Raw genomic sequence first — 20966 nt, 5'->3', positions numbered from 1 at the left:
CAGTTATCGTCGCACTAGAGACAAGTTAGCCAAAACTGATGTTTTTTCTTTCTTTTTTACTTAGTTCCATTTTTAGTGTTTGTACCAAGTAACTTGCATGATATGTAATATAAACATTTGTCATATTCCAATGTTGACCTTCTCTTCCTTTTATGTTTGCCTATTATAAATGATACATATTACAATATTTGCTACTGAACTTTTTACCTCTTGAGTTTTACTGTTCTGTGTTCTTTTGCCTTGTTTCGCATAACCAACGAATATAATTTATTTTTCTCTATCTTGGACCATATTTGCTTCTCTTGTAAATATTAAACGACTACTAAAGTTACATTTTTTAATACTTATAACAGTTGTATTTATGATCTGAATTGTCGAAAAAATTTAATATCACTTTGTATTTCCGATACATTTTATTGACAGCCTTGTCGCATGACATGTTCTATATTTAGTTGAGTGACACCTATCGTATTCTCATCTGGCAAAGTTACGGATAACTTTATAATGCAAACTAAGTTCCATGACATAACTAGCAAATTGACTTTGCAGCCAGTTGAACCTTATTTTGTTCAATCGTAGACATTGTGACGGATGAAAACTTGGAACAATATCTTATACGATCTAGTTGGTATTATGAAGCTATCCGTTACTTTTCATGATCGAAATACCATACATGAGACTGTATTAATTATTTTGAAACTATCTCATTGTTTTACGTTATCGTTTGTACTCGTTGTGTAAACATTTAATTCTGTCAGATTTACAGAGATTGAATACAATGTGTACCAAACTGCACAAATTTCTAGCCCGAAGTGAACCGATTCTTATTTACAAGTCCCTTTCCCGTGATAGACGTTAACTTCATCGGAAACAAATAAATGGGTACAGCAACTAGTAGAAGTTGCAAACCCCTCATCGCTGAAGATAATTGTAGCCTAACACCCGATTATTATTTACAAGTCCCCTACATGTCTTGAACTAAATTGATCTAACCATCAAATACAGCGAAAACAAATAATACGTACACCAACTAGCAAAAGTTCCAAACCCTTCATTGCCCAAGATGATTATGAGCTAACAGCGTACAACAGATTCTTATTTACAAGTTCCTTTCCCGTGATAGACATCAAGTTTACCGGAAACAAATAAATGGATACACCAACTACCAAAAGTTGCAAACCCCTCATCTCTGAAGATGATTGTACCTAACAGCCGATTATTACTTACAAGTTCCCTACGTGTCTTACCACTGGAACCAAATTGGCTTAACCATCAAATACACCGAAAACAAATAATAGGTACACCAACTAGCAAAAGTGACAAACCTCTCATTGCCGAAGATGATTATGAGCTAACAGCCGACTGTTGCTTACATGTCCCCTACATGTCTCACAATTGGTATCGGCCTATTTTTGTTTTCTGTGTATACCTTGCTACTGAAGTTGTCAACCCTTTGAAACTTTCAAACTGGTAGATTTACAGGGATCGAATACAATGTGCACCAATTTCCACAAATTTCTAGCCTAAAGTGAACCGATTCTTACTTACAAGTCCCTCTTCCGTGATAGACATCAGGTTCAACCGGAAACAAATAACGGATACACCAACAGGCAAAAGTCACAAACCCCTCATCGTTGAAGAGGATTGTAACCTAACAGCCGATTATTACCTACTAGGCCCCTAAATGTCACTTTGCAGCCGGTTGAACTTTATCCTTTTCAATCGTAGACATCGTGACCGATGGAAACTTGGAACATTATCTTATATAATCTTGGTATTATAAAGCTATCTGTAACTTTTCAGGATCAAAAGACCATAGATGTGTACCAATTTGCACAAATTTGTAGCCCCTCATGAGCCTCCTCTATAAACCGATTCTTACTTACAAGTCCCTCTCCCGTGATATACATCAAGTTTACCGGAAACAAATAATGGGTACACCAACTAGCAAAAGTTGCAAATCCCTCGTCGCTGAAGATCATTGTAGCGTAACAGCTGATTATTACTTACAACACCCCTACATGTCTCACAATCGGGAACCAAGTTGTTCTTACCATTAAATACACCAGAAACAGATAATAGGTACACCAATCAGCAAAAGTTGCAAACCCCTCATTGCCAAAGATGATTATCAGCTAATAGTCGACTGTTACTTGGAAGTTCCCTACATATCTCACAATTAGTATCAGCCTATTTTTGGTTTAAGTGTGTACCTTACCACTGAAGTTGTCAACCTCTTGAAACTTTCAAACTGGTGTATCTCATGAAGGAATTTTTGTACCAAAAAGTGGATGACATATACTTTAATCAGCTCATCAAGGTCTATCGATTGCCAGTGAAAAAGAATTCTATCTGTCTTGCTATCCGTAACTTTTCAGGATCAAAATACCATAGATGATACTCTATTAATTATTACGAAACTACCTCACTGTTTTACATTATTGTTTGTCTTTGCTTCTTCGCTATCGGTTAAATGCTGAAGTTGTCAGCCTATCGAAGCTTTTAAAACAGTATGTTCAAAGAAGAACGCAATCAGTAATCACATGATCACACCCCAGCGTTGAAAAAACAACAACAAAAGAATATTGAAAGAAAGGACTAAATTGACTTTGCAGCCAGTTGAACATTATCTTTTTCAATCGTAGACATGGTAACGGATGAAAACTAGGAACAATATCTTGTATAATCTAGTTGGTATTAATTATAAAACTATCCGGAGCTTTTCAGGATCAAAATACCATAGATGACATTCTATTAATTATTACGAAACTACCTCATTGTTTTGTATTATCGTTTGTACCCGTTGCGTAACATCTTAATTCTAGGTTTCAGTGATTGATAGACGATCGATGTGAACTTTCTTACCGACAGATTTACAGGGATCGAATACAATGTGCACCAATTTGGACAAAGTTCTAGCCTAAAGTGAACCGATTTTTACTTACAAGTCCCTCTCCCGAGATAGACATCAAGTTCAACCGGAAACAAATAATGGGTACACCAACAAGCAAAAGTTGCAAACTCCTCATCTCTGAAAATGATTGTAACCTAACAGCCGATTATTACTTACTAGGCCCCTAAATGTCACTTTGCAGCCGGTTGAACTTTATCCTTTTCAATCGTAGACATCGTGACGGATGGAAACTTGGAACATTATCTTATGTAATCTAGTTGGTATTATAAAGCTATCTGTAACTTTTCAGAACCAAAATACCATCAGGGACCCATAAATTTCCTGTAATGACTCACCATCCAGGATCGCTTATTATTGGATGGCGAGTCATTACAGGAAATTTATGGGTCCCTCATTCCATAGATGTGTACCAATTTGCACAAATTTGTAGCCCCTCGTGAGCCTCCTCTAGCAACCGATTCTTACTTACAAGTCCCTCTCCCGGGATATACATCCAAGTTCACCGGAAACAAATAATGGGTACACCAACTAGCAAAAGTTCCAAACCCCTTGTCGCTGAAGTCATTGTAGCCTAACAGCCGATTATTACTTACAATTTCCCTACATGTCTTACAATCGGGAACCAAGTTGTTCTTACCATCAACTACACCAGAAACAGATAATAGGTACACCAATCAGCAAAAGTTGCAAACCCCTCATTGCCAAAGATGATTATAAGCTAATAATCGACTGTTGCTTGGAAGTCCCCTACATATCTCACAATTGGTATCGGCCTATTTTTGGTTCAAGCGTGTACCTTACCACTGAAGTTGTCAACCCCTTGAAACTTTCAAACTGGTGTATGTCAAGAAGGAATTTTTTTAACAAAAAATGGATGACATATACTTTGATCAGCTCATCAAGGTCTATCGATTGTCATTGAAAAAAAATTCTATCTGTCTTAGTTCAAAAGTTGACTTTTTTGCCGGAGGACAACTTTCTAACACCACCACTTAGAAAGGAGCAAAGGATAAGCTCTAATTTCTTTAGCAATGAGAGAACTTTTAAAGTTTATGAGGTATATCTGATACCATTTCTCTATTGCAATCCCAAGTAGAAAAAAAAGAATGGTAAAGTCAGCTGAAATCACGAACAGAAATGGCTAGAAACAATAGATGGCAGCACTTTCGGACCCGTGGGAAAGTCGCACTTTTTTGTTTCTGTAAATTTTTCTATTTATCACTCAAAGAAGATATATTGGCTGTGGGGCCGGGGAACTACCGCATATATTTAACACTTATAGATTTTAGTCCATCTTCAATTTGAAACTGGTGCCTGCCTGCTTGCCTGCTAGAACGGAGCTTTCCACTCGAAAGCAGAAACATGGTTTGATGAAAAGAAAGCTTGGCTGCACAACTTCAGATACTCCTCTCTGACATAGGCTATATAACTCCACTTCACTTCGCACACCATAGGCTCTGGCTTGAGGACAAGCAAAAACCATCCTTTTTGGCCCCAGGCAAGAGTTCTACGGAGCTTTCCAAAATGTAATGTCATATTCATCAATCCGGCCTGAGGTCCACACTTTCCGTAAAAACCGCATAGGTTAGACCCTTACCAGTTTCCAGGAATAAGCTGAGATCGGCGACATAGGAAAAAAAAAAACTGGGACAAAACCAAAGTGTTGCTCTCGCAACACAACTATCAACAAAACCACCTTTAAAACACCATTAACATCAACTCATTTGGAAACTCTTAAGCAAAGATTTCTAACCTTCATTTATTAAATAGGAAATTTTGTATTTTTCTCGAAAGGATGGGCTGGGAAACATACTTATTTCTTATTATTTTTCAAATTTGTTACAGCCAGAGATGAGCGTATAATACTAGGGAGAAGGGTCATTAAAATGGGAAATTTGTGCGCAGGCTTTATATTTGCTAGATTTGCAGCTCTGGAGGCTCCTGAGCCCGACGTGACTTTGACATTCGTTTCTTTTCTATTATGAATCAACAAACTTACCATAAATAATGCAAGAACTATAGCACTCTCTAGAGCACTTATAGCCTAACCCCTAAGAAAATTCTAAAAATCTTGGTAAAGATAAGCCCTGACAAATGAAAATACGGTACTGGACGTGCAGCATAGGATCCTGATCCCTAGACCAGGCAAACACAGGGGTATTATCGAGGGCGGGGGAAAGAGGGTAATAGAAACAAAGAATTAATTTTATGCAATAATTTGAAGAATTATCAAGAGTTTTCGAGATCCACCTCCCAATCTCTGCCTGAGAATCCCCCGACCCCCTTTCCACTTTTAATAGCTTCTGCGCAACTAATACCAGGATTTGAATCCATTTTATCGCTATCTCGTGTTACGGGGCGAAAACAATAGCGTATAATTAATTAGTTTTAATGATAATTGTCTTTTGGAACACACCCAAAAGAATAATCAGAACTTTTTTGGGAAGAATAGAAGTTTCTTGAACCAAATAACTTTTATTATCAAACAGTTCGTGGTAACGAACTGTAGTAAGGAGCGACCCGGCTCAATAGTAACCAAAAGTCTAAAAAATGGAATTTCGGTACCAATACCTACATCAAAAGAATCGCATTTTGATGCTAATTTTAAATATATAAGTTTCATCAAGTTTAGTCTTTTCCGTCAAAAGTTACGAGCCTGAGAAAATTTGCGGTATTTTAGAAAATAGGGGGAAACACCCCCTAAAAGTCATAGAATCTAAACGAAATTCACACCATCAGATTCAGCGTATCAGAGAACCCAACTGTAGAAGTTTCAAGCTCCTATCTACAAAAATGTGGAATTTTATATTTTTTGCCAGAAAGCAGATCACGGATGCGTGTTTATTTGTTTTTTTTTATTTTTATTTTTTTCTCAGGGTTGATCGTATCGACCCAGTTCTCCTAGAATGTTGCGAGAGGGCTCATTCTAACGGAAATGAAAAGCTCTAGTGCCCTTTTTAAGTGACCAAAAAATTGGAGGGCACCTAGGCCCCCTCCCACGCTAATTATTTTTCCAAAGTCAGCGGATCAAAATTCTGAGATAACCATTTTATTTAGCGTAGTCGAAAAACCTTATAACTATGTCTTTGGGGACGACTTACTCCCTCACAGTCCTCGTGGGAGGGGTTACAAGTTCAAAACTTTGACTAGTGCTTATATATAATAATGGTTATTGGGAAGTGTACAGGCGTTTTCAGGAGGATTTTTTGGTTGGAGGCAGGGGTTGAGAAAAGGGGGATATGCTGGGGGAAGTTTCCATCGAGGAAAAAAAACAATTAAAAAGTTTTTTTTCAGCTGGAAGTAAGCAGCAGTATTAAAACTTAAAACGAACAGAAATTATTACCCATGTGAGGGGCTCACCTCCTCCTAATACCTCGCTCTTTACGCTAAAGTATTTTTAGTAATTTCAACTATTTATTCAGCGACTTTTGTGATTCAGGGGTCATTCTTAATGAATTGGGACAAAATTTAAGCTTTAGTGTAAAGAGCGAGGTACTGACGAGGGGGTGAACCCCCTCATATATGTAATAAAAACAGAAGAATACAAAAGTTCTTTACGTAAGCTAATTTATAAGTTACGCATATTTTTTACTTATAAAAGGATTTGTAAAAAATTAAAAGTTCTAGTTGCCTTTTTAATTAACCGAAAATCGGAGGGCAACTAGGCTTCCTCCCCCGCTCTTTTTTTCTCAAAATCATTCGATCAGAATTATGAGAAAACCATTTAGTCAACAAATTTCGTTTTAATTATTCCTCTGCGGAGAGCCAAAATCAAAACATGCATTGATTCAAAAACGTTCAGAAATTAAATTAAAAAAAACAAGTTTTTTAAATGAAAGTAAGGAGCGACATTAAAACTTAAAACGAACAGAAATTACTCCGTATATGAAAGGTTCTTTTCCTTCTCAACACCCCGCTCTTTACGCTAAAGTTTTTTTTACTGTTTTCAAATGTAAAGTTAAGAGAAAGAGTCAAACTTTAGCGTAAAGAGCGGGGCGTTGAGAAGGAAAAGCCCCTTTCATATACGGAGTAATTTCTGTTCGTTTTAAGTTTTAATGTCGCTCCTTTCTTTCATTTAAAAAACTTGTTTTTTTTTATTTAATAAATGTCAAAAGCTGGAATTAAACAGATTAACAGCGACAACAGAACAGAACATAAAATTTATTAGAAAATAAGATACGTCGCAAGAGACTCCTAGGGAGAAAATAGTCCCGCCCTTTGGCCAATTGTGAGCCAATCGTATTATTCCTTATCTCTGGAGAGGCAAGAAGCACCGCCTTACGCCAATTACGAGGTAATCACATCGTTCCTCATTTATGGAGATTAAAAAATAAAACACTGAAATAGCATATACCATGATTATGGTTTATGAAAAAAAAAATTGTGTAGTGAGAAGACTTTTACATTTCAAGCTATTTCAGTAATGATGACTATTAGTATGGTTGATTTTAGTGGTGAAATTTCATCCCAAAAACATATTTATTTTAATTTTAGAAAAGACCTTGAAACCCTTCTGCAACGGCGGCGGATTGGAGTAACAAAGTCCACCATAGAAACCACCATGGTTGAAAACCATTCACAGGAGGTTTTCAGCTCCCATTTTGAAAACCTGAAATAACGATATTTTAGTCCATGTCTCCCATTCCCCATCAAAGTCATTTTTTTTTATTAAAAAACACTATTCCAAAATTAATCATGAAAAATATGGAAGATCAGAAATTTCGTCTAATGTTCAGACTTAGCCTAAACTTTAATTCCAATCCAACTTTTCGATTGTTGAGAAGTAAAACTAATTTTTTTTAGTTTTAAAAACTAAACTATCTTTTTTATAATTAACTGATAATAAAAGCATGTCAGTTAAAATATGAACATTACAATAAAATATTCCCCCACAACCCAAAAAATCAAAGAAAAGTAAAAACAGCACTAAAGCATAAAACGAGCCAAAAATACATTAACACCATAAAGAACGAAAAGTGGAACGAATAACCAGGTAAATTAAAAAATAAAAATACAATAAATAAAAATGAAAATAAAAGAGAATATAGCACATTGAAAATTGGAACTACCCACGCTTCAAACCAGGGGCGGATCCAGCCTTTCGTTCTAAAGGGGGGGGGATTCTTACCGAAAAGAGTGGGGGTAGTGGCCTTTTTGTCGGCCACAAGGCTAACTTTACTTTTCACGTTTTAAGTTTCCCTGGGGGTCTCTTGTTTAAATAAAAATGTGGTTTTCATATATTACAATAATGATTACAACAAGAGCTAAGAGCTCATATGGCACTTGTGACGAGGCAAGAAGAGCTAAGAGCCAAGAGATCATATGGTATGAGCTCTAACAAAATTCTATAAATCAATAGATCGATTTAAAAAGGAAATTAAGAGGCTTAATGCCGGCCAAGATTTAAAATAAGAGCTCTGAGTCACAATGTCCTTCTAAATATCAAAATTCATTAAGATCCGATCACCCACTCGTAAGTTATAAATACCTGATTTTTTCTATTTTTTCCTCTCCCTTTAGCCCCCCAGATGGTCGAATCTGGGAAAACGACTTTATCAAGTCAAATTGTGCAGCTCCCTGACACGCCTATTAATTTTCATCGTCCTAGCACGTCCAGAAGCACCAAACTAGCCAAATCACTGAACCCCTCCGCCCAACTCTCCCAAAGAGAGCGAATCCAGTACGATTCTGTCAATCACGTATCAAAGACATTTGTTTATTCTATCCACCAAGCTTCATCCCGATTCATGCACTCCAAGTGTTTTTCCAAGATTTCCCCCTCCAACTCCCCCCAATGTCAAACGATCTGGTCGGGATTTGACATAAGAGCTCTGACACATGAATTTTTTCTAAAAATCAAATTTCATCATCCTATCATCTATTCATAAGATAAAAATACCCCATCATCTATCATCCTATCATCTATTCATAAGATAAAAATACCCCAACTTTCACGTTTTCCAAGAATTCCGGTTTCCCCCTTCAACTCCTCCCACTTTTAGGTCCTTTACTATTTTTGGCTTTGATAAACAATCTTGGTAATGAATCAGCTGATTGATGGAAGTTTGTGGATGACATGTCATTGCTCGAAAGGTGTAGAGAAAGTATTAAGAATACTGCAATGGAAATTACCGAAGACGTCGCAAGTGAAGCAACCCAGTCACAAATGAAAGTAAATTTCCATAAGACTAATATTATGACCCTTAGTTTTCTTAAATCAAAGCCATCATTTACAACTCCAATACCTAATGGAATAATCACAATAAAATGTCAACTCTCAGGGGTCACACTGACATTTCAAATGGGAAGCCCGCACTTGCTCTATTGTTAAACAGGCTAGTGCATCTCTGTCTCGCCTTTAGCTATTTGCAAAATTTCCATGGCCAAAAGCACGTATCCTCCACCTTTACATATTTTTAGTTCGTTCATTGATTAAGTATTCTTGCCACGTGTAGTACGTCTATACTGGCTTTAGGCATATACCCCCCTTAAAATACCCCCGTGTAATATACCCCTTTTGAAAAATACCCCAGTGTAAAATACCCCTCTTGGAAAATACCCCACACCTCTCCTGGAAAACACCCCCCTCAAAAAATGCCACCGTAGAAAATATCCTCCCCCCTGTCGAAAATACCAACCCCGGATAATACACCCCCTCACCCCCCGTTGAAAATAAAGTTTCCCAAATTTGAGAATTTTATTTTATTTTGATTTTTTTGTATAGGGGAAGAAATTTTGGTCTGCGTATTATGCACCATTTATTTAAGTTTACGCTGTGTAAAACTCGAGAACAAACAGGTTTCTCCGTTAGTTTCACTAAGCTTAGCGCGAGACAAGACAAAGATAAGTGACTGAATAGATGGGAAATATATAATTTGGGCTATATATTTGCATGTGAGGGCGGGGGGTAAAGTATTTGGACAGTTTGAAGTAAAAAAAACAATCCTTACTTCATAATATGCAAAGTAATTTTACGTAACACATCTTGCATGCAGACCCGCTATACTTTACCCCTCCCCCCTAATGTGCTAATATAGAGCCCAAATATGTTTCTAAAGTAACAAAGAAACCGGTTTGTTTGCGAGTTTTATGCTTCTTAAACTTGAGTGAGTGGTGTGTAAAACACAAGTATCGGAATTTTTCTTGGCGAGAGAGAATAAATTTCCGGTATAATTTAAAAACAATCAGAAATTATCTTAAAAAAAACAAGATTATTCAACTGAAAGTAAATAGAAATATCAAAACTTAAAACGAACAGTAATTATTACGTATATGAAAGGAGATTCACCTTCCACAAGACCTTGCTCTCTACGTTACGCTGAAGCTATTGTTCCTTGCAAAATTAAATAAAAAAACAAGTTTTTTGAAATGAAAGTAAGGAGCGACATTAAAACTTTTAACGAACAGAAATTACTCCGTATATGAAAGGGGTTTTTCCTCCTCGACGCCCCGCTCCTTACGCTAAAGTTTTCTATTGTTTTAAAAAGTAGAGTTGCGAGAAAGAATCAAACTTTAGCGCAAGGAGCAGGGCGTCGAGGAGGAAAAACCCCTTTCATATACGGAGTAATATCTGTTTTTTTTAAGTTTTAATGTCGCTCCTTACTTTCATTTCAAAAAACTTGTTTTTTTTTATTTAATTTCTGAAAGTTTTTGAATTAATGCATGTCTGGTTTTGGCTCTCCGTACATAAATTATTAAAATGAAATTTGCATATTAATTCTTTTTTTGGCTAAATGGCTTTCTCTTAGCTCTGATCAGACGATTTTGAGAAAGAAGGGGTGGGGAAGGAGGCCTAGTTGTCCTCCAATTTTTCGGTTACTTAAAAAGGCAACTAGATCTTTTAATTTTTAACGAACGTTTTTATTAGTAAAAATAATACGCAACTTAAGAATTAACTTACGTAACAAACTTTTATATTCTTATATTTTTGATTATATATATGAGGGGGTTGGTCCCCTCGTTAATACCTCACTCTTCACACTAAATCTTGTTTTGTCCCAATTCTTTAAGAATGACCCCTGAATCAGAAAGGCCGTAGAATAAATAGTTGAAATTACTTTAAAAATTTTTAGCATAAAGAGTGAAGTATTTATCTCCTCCTAAATACCTCGCTCTTTATGCTAAAGTTTTTTAGAACCCTTAATATGCGTAATAACCTCTGTTCGTTTTAAGTTTTGATGCTTCGTGTTACTTTCAATTGAAAAAACTTTTTCATGTTTATATTTTCATTGTTTGCTTTTTTATAGTAATGCTAGAAAGTCCTGCGTCCTTTTGATTGAATTTCTCTTCCTCCATGAAATATTCCTCCAAGGAAAGATCCTCCCATATAGCCCCCTCCCCTGAACCCCACACCAGAACCAAAAAAATCCCCCTGATAACGTCGGTACACTTCCTAGTAACCATTACTGTATGTAAACATTGGCCAAAGTTTACTATTGAGCCGGGTCGCTCCTTACTACAGTTCGTTATCACGAACTGTTTGATACCCACCTCGCCAAAAATTCCTTCTTAAAAATTCTATTCTTGCTGAAAATTCCCCCCTAAAATTTCTTGCGGACGAATCCGCCAGAAAATTCTCCTTAACATAATTTCCTTGTAAAAAGACATTAATTTAAAATCATTTTTCAAAACAAAATGAAAATCTACTTCCGTGGTAATTTTCCCAAGTTCCCTCTTCTACCCCTCGGTAAGAAGTTGATCCTGTTCAAAGTTCTTTAATGGATAATTTGTCCCTGGAAAATTACCCCCATGAAATTTTTTTTGCAGAAATCTTCACGCCAGGAAAGAATCCCCTGTACAATGCAAACCCAGCTGAAAATTTCTCCTGGAAAATTTTGCTGGAACAACCCCTCATGCAAAATTGAAACGGCAAAGAGAGAGTATAACCAATAAAAATAGTTTTGGGAGAATCTTCCTTGGGGAAGGAAATTTTTGGGGATGAGGATTCCTGGGGAAATTTTACACTGAGTGGATTTGACAGAATTCCTATCCAAAATTCTTGTTAATTTTTTTACATTATCTTTGCAAACTCAATTTCGTATGTGTAGATGTTCTGAGGAATTATTCGGTAACTATTTTCTGTGTGCTTTCATTTCCGGGGGCAAATTCTACGGAAGGGGGCATTTCATGAGTCATCGAGAAACCAATTAGAGATTAAAGTCATTATCAAATGAAAGTATGCTAAGGATAATTTTTAGGCTAAATCGTCCGTAAAAAATTTTACTGGAGGGGGGGGGGATTTTCAGCGATGATCGAAATGTTGGGACGGAGGTTGACGGGGGATACACTTTACCTTGGATATATTTTTTCACTGAGGAGGTTCCAGTGAGGGGAGGGGGAGTATATTTCATGGAGACTAAGCCAGATTTACCTGTATTATTTTAAAAACGAACAGAAATTAAATAAAAACAAGTTTTTTAAACTGGAAGTAAGAATAAAAATTAAAACTCAAAACAAACAGAAATTATTCCGTGTATGAAGAGTTGCTCCCGCCTCAATATCTTGCTCTTTACGCTAAAGTTTGACTATTTGTCCCGATTATTAAGAACTGCTACTAAAACACGGGGGATTCTCATTTAAAAACTATGTTCCTGTTACTATCTCAAAGGTTTGACAACACAATGCAATCAACTGTTGGTTGGATTGGCTGATGTTTTTTATGACCGTTTCCCTCCTCAATAAAAAACATTCTGTTTTTTGGATTGGCCATTTTGCTCAATTTGCTCTCTTTTGACAACAAATCACTCTTTATCCGCAAAATGTGGTATAGCAATCTTAAAATTTTTATTTAACTAACCTTAAACATTAGAATCAAACATCGCTGTTTTTTTTTCTTAGAGCTTTAGCGCTCTTTATAAGAGTCAAATGATTGATGGTAATCGCTCCCTCTCTCTAGCTCTTTTAGCTGCCCTTCTCCCAAGGACGTCTGATCAAAATTAGCCGTTTTACTCAAAATAGTCGGAACGTCATCAAATCGTCTTAATGCTCTTAGTCTTTTTGGCATAACGCAGGATCTAACACAGAACCCCCTCATTCTCAATGATAAATCCTGAATGTAAAGGATGAGCAATTTGTGGAATTTACAACCCTTTTCTATCAATAATTCAAAGGAGACAAAATTACCCATAAGTATTGTCATTGGGAAATTATCTAGTGCTTTTTCCAATCGAATTTCTGACCCTGTCTCCTCATATAACATTGTAGATGTATCTAGAATGTATTATAAATGTTATATTCTTCCAAATCTATAAGCTCCCTAAAATAGTTTAAGTTCATGAATACTGACATTACGCTCTAATGCCGTTAAGAAATTCTAATTGAACTAGTAAGTTAATATGTACATAGCTCCTATGATTGTGGTTGCAGCGGCAGCTACAACCTAGTAAAGGAGGAAACTTGGTGAATAGAAACCAAAAAGTTACAATTACGAAACTATATCGAATAAAAAACTAAAAGTACATCATTGAAATTTTCATGGCCGGATACCTCAGGAAATTTTCATGAAAGTTTGAGGGCTCATTTATAAAAGAAATTATACATCTACGTAACTATGTAATTAAAAAAAATACAATATTTAAAATAAAATCGTTTTTATGACAGAAAACTACATCTTCGTTCACGAGATGAAATGACGTCACCATCGTAAGTTACAATCAAATTGAAAAAAAAAGAACTATACACAGAATTTAGTCAGAATGACGTCAGTAATATCATTATGAAATGACGTCATAATTTCAGTATATAAACGAGTGTTAGGCTACGTAATTTAAACAGTCTAAAATCTAAGGCTTGTGGACAAGTATATAGCATGAAAGAGGATATGTATACAAACGTAGATGTGTGTCGGTTGCTGATTCCAAACAGAACCGATACACCCATTATGAAATCTTTTGATGTTGGAGAAGTTTTAAGTGATGTGTCTGCTAAATCCTCCAGAAATAGGCTTTTAGAACATCTGAAAAGCTCCAAATATGGGAAACTGAAATATGGTCAGCAGGCTAAATTTCATTTTGAGTGTCAACCTGGACATAAAACCTATGCAGCATCGGAAGAAGAATTTCAACTTAAAAAGTTAATCTTAGAAATTGAAGAAGTATTGAATGGATTAATCAGCAAGATTACTGAAGTGTTTTTGTTACATCAAAGAAAAAATCGTCTGCTTTTGGCTAGTGTCTCTTATATTAAGAAGGTCTGTGAAATTCAAGAAACAATACTTACTTGTTTACAAAGATTCCCAGAAAACGTTATGCAAGATCTAGATATGGTTATAGAGAATTTAAATAGTGTAATGGAAGCATGGTGTTTGGAAATGAATTCATTTGAGAGGGAGGCACCCAGCCAGAAATATTCCAGCAGTCTTCAGACGTCATACCCACTTTCAGATCTTACTTCAATACAAAACTCCTTCAATAGTTTGTCTAATCCACCTGCGCCCAGAAGTAATAAAGTTACCTACATTCTCTATTTCATATTGAATATAATCATGTCTCTTTTTAGCTGGGATACAGTCTGTAATGAAAACCAAAAAGAACAAATGAACTTGGAGGCTATGGATGTTACAGAACACCAAGAAGAAAAAAGAAAATATGAGCTCTTTATGGAACAGATGATGGAAAATTTAAAGGATTTTATTGATTCTTCAGCCAAAATTACAAAGGAATTACGGTTATGTCACTTGGGCATGTTTTTTGGGTCACAAGTAACCCCCTTTTTAATCAAGTATAACGAAAGGAGATATGAAATGCTGCAGCTTATTTTAAGAGTCTCCATGTCTGATTTTGAAGAAATAGAAATGAACACAGCAGTTTTGATTGTAGATGGCTTGGAAAATCTTGTTTCAGAGCTAGTTCAAGATATTGGCACGATTACTTTCAAAAATGAAGAGTTTGTAGAAAGAAATGAAAAAAGAGATGTTAAATTATTAAGTTGGAGAGTTCCAGTAGAAGTTCAAGAAACTCATGATGAATCTTTGATAGCAAGAAAGTTAAATTTAGAAAATAAACAAAACGAAGAAATAAAGGACACATATGTGGTTGACCTGTCTCTTTGGGAAAGTTTTTATGCACAGAAAGCTCTTGAGAAAAGAGACGAACAGTCAAGAATATTTGCTGAGGCCAAGATTGACGATAAAATCCTCGCATTTCAAACGAAAATGCAAGAAGAAGAAAAGCGATTTGCAGTTGAGTGCAAGCATAAAGAAATTGAGGCTAAGCTTAGACAAGAAGATCTAGACAGACTTGAGGCAGAAGATCTAGACAGACTTGAGCTTGAGGCAGAAAGAAGAGCTTTTGAATTTAAAGAGGAATATGATAAAATATGGGAGACATTGATGGTCAATTTTGAGGCTGATTTGATGGCTAAAGAAGCAGAAACGTTTAGAAGAGACAACCTACAGGAGGAAGAAGAGGAGAACATGAGGATAAAGGATTTACAAAATGCTTTTGCGACGGCAAATATTGAGGTAAAAACAACTGATGAAGAAGAAATGTCGTCAAGGGTGCCAGCGATGAGAGTCGAAAAATCAAGACAGAGGGACTCGAAAACTGAAGCTGTCATTTTGCCACAATCAAGGGAACTTTTCCATAGAGATTTACAAGAATTCCTAAGAAAGTATGAAGACAAAGTCTTAAAATTGTGTGAAGATCGTAACACCAAACATGTTCGAGACAATACCAAGAAATTTATACAAACAATATTGAACACAATCACGCCATCTGATTCACGAGGATTTGCTGAGAAGCTGGAAAAGCTTAAACACCTCTTGTCTGGAAAGTCTGTGGTAGATCAAACAAACAAAATATTCTCTATTCCTGATTTTCTTGCACCCTTTGCTGTTCTGAAATTAGTAGAGAAGTTTTTGAAGCGAGGTGATTTGAACGGGCATGAAACTACTTTAATGTGTGCCAAGCTCATTACGTCCCTGATGTCAGACTTCTCAGAATTCGAGAAGGTCATGCTTGCCAGCTTTAACAAAACTTGTCCTTATCTAGTGCCATTCTTTCCATCTAAATTTGAAGGCCAATCTAAAGAGGATTACTATCGGTGTCGGGGTTATCACTGTGAAGGTGGGGAAATTGAGGAGCCAAATAAATTTTTGAAGCGGATGGAAGCAGTGTCTCGTTTATATTTTTCCCTTTTCGTCCAACCCAATCAGAATGTGATGCCTTTACTTAATGCCCAGGAATGGATTTCCTTGATTCTCAAAACAGAACCAGAAGTGGATATGACTGCAACACTACTGAATGTTTATCTTGAAGTATGTTATCCAAAACTGTTACAACTGCAGTCTGAAAGGACAATGGAGTTACTAACTAACCTGGCTGAAAGATACTTACCACGAATTAAAGCAGTCACACCTGAAGGTCATGGTGGCCCCATCCAGAGACTGGAATTGCTTCTGGAGAAGAATTTGAAAGGACAAAGAAGGTGAACTATAAAATTGTTTGCAGTGGCAAAATTTGAGCATGGTTTCGTTATTTTTGTGAATTTGTTTATGTATAAAATCTTTTATAACTTGTTACCTGCATACTTTTTGGACTTTTATAAGAAAAGGGAACATGGCTATGAAAATAGAAATATTGATCGGCGCCCATCTGTACCTAGGATAAGTTATAATAATTGATGGGATGAGCTTGATGCCTTCAATTTCTTAACTACTGAAATCCTCAAACAGAGGAAAGAGAAAGAAATCAGAATTAATTTATTGCTCTTGTTGAAATGGACCTCAATTGCATGCTAATGAGCTAAAGAACCTTCTACTAATTTATATGTTTGTTTTGTAATTTCTATTAAATGCCAAATGGAAAAAATAAGTTGATAGATCTTTTAAGCATAATAATAATCTTTGCTAGTGTATAAACTGGGGAAAAAACATGACAACATTTTTGCCTTGTTGTTTGGTTGATATGACAGTTTTCGGGCCCGATAGTGTCATCTGCAGAAATATGAAAGTATATTCGTCAAAAGATGCCTTGTTCACAGAAAAACAAAGTTTGATTTTAGTGGTGTTGTTACTCAAACATTTTTTTTTTCTTTTTATAAGGCTAAACCTTAACACACAAAAACCTTTCGGGTTTTGTGGTCTTTCTACTAGCTTAAAATGGTGCAATAATTGACCACCATACTGTTTGGTGGTTATGAGATGGCTATGAAAATTTACAGTCTTCAGCAAAAATAAATATTGTGATCGGCTTTCAAAAATATACCAACAGATTTGAAGTACACTTTTTAAAATGCAAGCACAGGACGTATTCTACCCTTAGTCTTGCTTCTTAAAGCTCCCAGAGATTTCCTTATGCGCAAATGACAGGCTAAAGTGAAGGTAAAATGCAGGCTTAATGCTCTAATAAGCCTATGTAAGCTTATTTCACTGAGAGTGCACAAATCTTGATAAAAGTGTGATGGGGCAATATTAATAAATAAGAGCTGGGGTTTCACTGAACAAACCTTATAACTATGTAAGAATGTTGAAATGTGCTGTAGCAGTAATGCACGGTCGTTTGTGCTGTAACAGCACATTCTGATGACAGTTTTTTATTCATTGGAATGATGAAGGAGAAAACCAGTTCCTTCAGAATCTTTTTAATTGGACCTTGAAATATTTTCTTATAAGGGTATGTATATTCAAGTACATTTGCAGCCAAAGAAATTTGTCAGTATTTTGCAAGTTTTTTTTATAACGAGCTATTTTCTGATTTAGGGGGAAACAATTGCACCGAATCTTTTGAACTTCGGCTAGACTCTCCCGGGAATTACATGTATTTAATTACTTCCACAACACTGACTTTAACGTTTCGTATTTTACAGTTCCTTTAAAAATAAAAGGAAAAACAACGTTGCCAAGCATTGTCTTCCAGCTCACCTCTGACCAAGAAATTGAATATCTTAAAAGACAAGATGGTTTTATTAGTATAATGCTGGGTCATTAAAAAGTTGTAATTTTTCCAAGAAGAAACTAAACACGAACAAAAGTAGAAATATGCAAAAACTTCAGGATTAAAAAACCATCAAAACACTCTAAAGAATTGCTTAGGAGTAATTTTGAAGGAAACATTGTAAAACAAAAAGAGTAGTATTCTAAGATTCCTTATTTTATGCTCTTTTCAAAAATGGTGGTCCTTTCCATGAGAATGGACTCCTTCCACCTAATAGTCCCAGATATAGTCCTAATAATATATTTTTTCCTTGTTTATCATCTAATGATGCGTCATATTTTCTTTTTACAAAAGGGTTTGGTTTTTTCTTGAACCGTGAAAACCCCTCAGTCAAAGTGATTTCAAAGGATTCGTCAAAAAATATTAATTGCAATTATTTAAAAACAAGAGATAAGGATGGAAGGAAACTTGTTTATGGACGGAAAGAAAGAAAAAGTAGGAAGGAAGAAAAGGAAAGCATGGAAGGAAACTTGATTAGGGACGGAAAGAAACAAAAAGTTGGAAGGAAGAAAAGGAAAGGATGGAAGAAAACTTGATTAATCGAAACATACTGCATATTATAAAGTTTTATTACATGCTGCAAATTATAAGAATCAGTGATAATCAGCTATGAGGGACTTGCCACCCAGGAGTTTTGGTTTTTGCCTCGTCGATGCTTTAACTGCCATATGACTGGCCACCTTGCAACAAACTGCACAAACACTATCCTGCGCTCAAAATGTGGAGCTAGTCACCGTAAGTCAAAATCTGAATCCCTGTGCAAGAACTGTCCTTTTTGTATAAGTTGTAAAGCTCCACACCATATGTGCTACAGCAGGGCTTCTTAAACTATGGGTCGCGACCCCATTTGGGGCTGCATAGCAAAATTATGGGGTCGCGAGTGATAAAATACAATTTAACAAAAAATGTTTTTAACTTGTAAAATTATTGTTATAACGAAAAATAACAATCATCGTAGATAAATATTTCATTATAATATTCCGATCATTATAATATCTTGTATAAATTTCGCCACCCCAACACCTACTTGGTGGGGGCGCTTTGCCCCCCCCCCCAACTGGGGCATAATTAATATGGTGTGACACGATTTACGCGCGCGGGGGGCTTGGGGGGCGAAGCGCCCTCTTCCTAACACGTCTAGAAGCACCGAACTCGCCAAAAACACTGGATCCCCCTCCCCCCCGAATCTGTTCTAAGACTTTATGCTCCTGTATATCCCGCCATCATTTACAATCACACTTTGTAGAGTATATGTGGCAGGCGGCAGTAAAGGCAGAAGGAAGACCTCCTTTTAACGCGATTCTTAACGAAATTTCTGTGTTCTGGGTACATAATTCCAAGTTGTAATTTAAAAAAATTTCTAAGAAAGTATTATATTTTCATCATATTTTGTTTGTGGTTAGATTAGGTTAAGTTAGGTATTTGATATAATGCACAACACCCCCCCCCCCTAATGTGCAAATATAAAACCCAAGCTTTTGATAAAGATTCTACCTATTAAAAACAAGGGCTAAAAGCTAATATGGCACTTGTGACGAGGTCGGAAGAGCCAAGAGTCAAGAGCTCACATGGTATGAACTCTAACAAAGTTCTATGAATCAATAGATCGATTTTAAAGGAAAATCAGAGGCTTAATGCCGGTCGAGATTTAAAATAAGAGCTCTGAGACACGAGGTCCTTCTAAATACTATAATTCATTAAGATTCGATCACCCACTCGTAAGTTAAAAATGCCTCAATTTTTCTAATTTTTCCCAATTAATATCCTCCCCAACTCCCCCAAAGAGAGCAGATTCAGTCTGGTTATGTCAATCACGTATCTAGGACTTGTGTTTATTCTTCCCACCAAGTTTCATCACGATCTCTCCAATCTAAGCGTTTTCCAAGATTTCCCATTTCCCCCTCCAACTCCCCCAATAACACTGGAGGTAGTGGTATTTAAAACAAGAGCTCTGAGACACTAGGTCCTTCTAAATGTCAAATTTCATTAAGATCCGATCACCCGTTCCTAAGACAAAATTACCATATTTTTTTCAACTTTTCCTCTCCCTCCAGCCCCCCAGATGGTTGAATCGGAAAAAACGACTGTTATTAAGTCGATTTGTGTAGGTCCCTGATACACCTACCAATTTTCATCTTCCTAACATGTCTAGAAGCACCAAACTCGCCAAAAACACTGGAAATCCCCCCCCCCTTGAATCTGTTCCAATTATGTCAATTCGGAATCTAGAACTTGTACTTATTCTTCCCATCAAGTTTCATCCCAATCTCTCCACCCCAAGCGTTTTCCAAGACTTTTGTTTCCCCCCTCCATCCCCCCATGTCCCTGGATCCAATTTGAATTCAAAATGGAGCATCTGAGACATAAGATCTTTCTATATATCAAGTTTCATTAAGATCCGATCACCCATTCGTAAGATAAAGATACCTCGATTTTCACGTTTTCCAAGATTTCCGGTTTCTTTCTCAAACTTTCCCCACTGTCACCAGATCTGGTCGGGATATAAAATAAGAGCGCTGAAGCACAAGATCCTTCTAAATATCAAATTTTATTAAGATCTATTCACCCGTTCCTCAGTTACAAATACCTCATTTTTCTAATTTAAACCCCCCCTTCCCAACTCACCCAAAGAGAGCGGATCCGTTCCGATTATGTCAATCATGTATCTAGGATTTGTGCTTTTTTTCTCACCAAGTTTCAGCCCGAACCCTCCACTCTAAGCGTTTTCCGAGATTTTAGGCCGAGATACGGCAATCCTGGTAAGTATAATAATTGTACTTAAAAAAATTCATCCCTGATCTTTCCTGTGTGGTGATGAACCTTCAGATTTTTGGTATAAGCGCATTGGCCAAGGCCTTACTCTGTCTCTGAATACTAGAGGGAAGAAGCGAATGAATTATAGTAATTAAGATATATACTTGAGTAAATATAAGTATATGTGTTATGTGCGTGACAGTTTTATAGAAAAACTGGAATAAATTAATATTTTTGATAGGCTTGAGCGTAATGTTAATAATGAACAGAAATCAAACGAAAAATACATCTCTTTTTTCAAATGAAACTAAGAAGGCATCATAGAAATTTAAATCAAGACAAAATCTATCCTCCACATGAACGGG

The 20966-nt window shown here is 36.2% G+C and overlaps 1 protein-coding gene across 1 annotated transcript; it reads left to right on the top strand.

Moving 5' to 3' along the window:
• The first annotated feature begins 13699 nt into the window (after positions 1-13699).
• LOC136042348 (mRNA export factor GLE1-like) lies at positions 13700-16660 on the top strand. Its single transcript, XM_065727316.1, has one exon. The coding sequence runs from the start codon at positions 13722-13724 to the stop codon at positions 16341-16343; it is 2622 nt and encodes an 873-aa protein (XP_065583388.1). The 5' UTR covers positions 13700-13721; the 3' UTR covers positions 16344-16660.
• The last annotated feature ends 4306 nt before the right edge of the window (positions 16661-20966 follow it).

Source organism: Artemia franciscana, unplaced genomic scaffold, assembly GCF_032884065.1.
Source record: "Artemia franciscana unplaced genomic scaffold, ASM3288406v1 Scaffold_1158, whole genome shotgun sequence".
Classification (NCBI taxonomy): Eukaryota; Metazoa; Arthropoda; class Branchiopoda; order Anostraca; family Artemiidae; genus Artemia; species Artemia franciscana.
This window is presented reverse-complemented; position numbering and strand designations above follow the sequence as displayed.

Coding starts and splice junctions, on each gene's coding strand:
- LOC136042348 (XM_065727316.1), top strand. CDS start 13,722: ATGAAAGAGGATATGTATACAAACGTAGATGTGTGTCGGTTGCTGATT.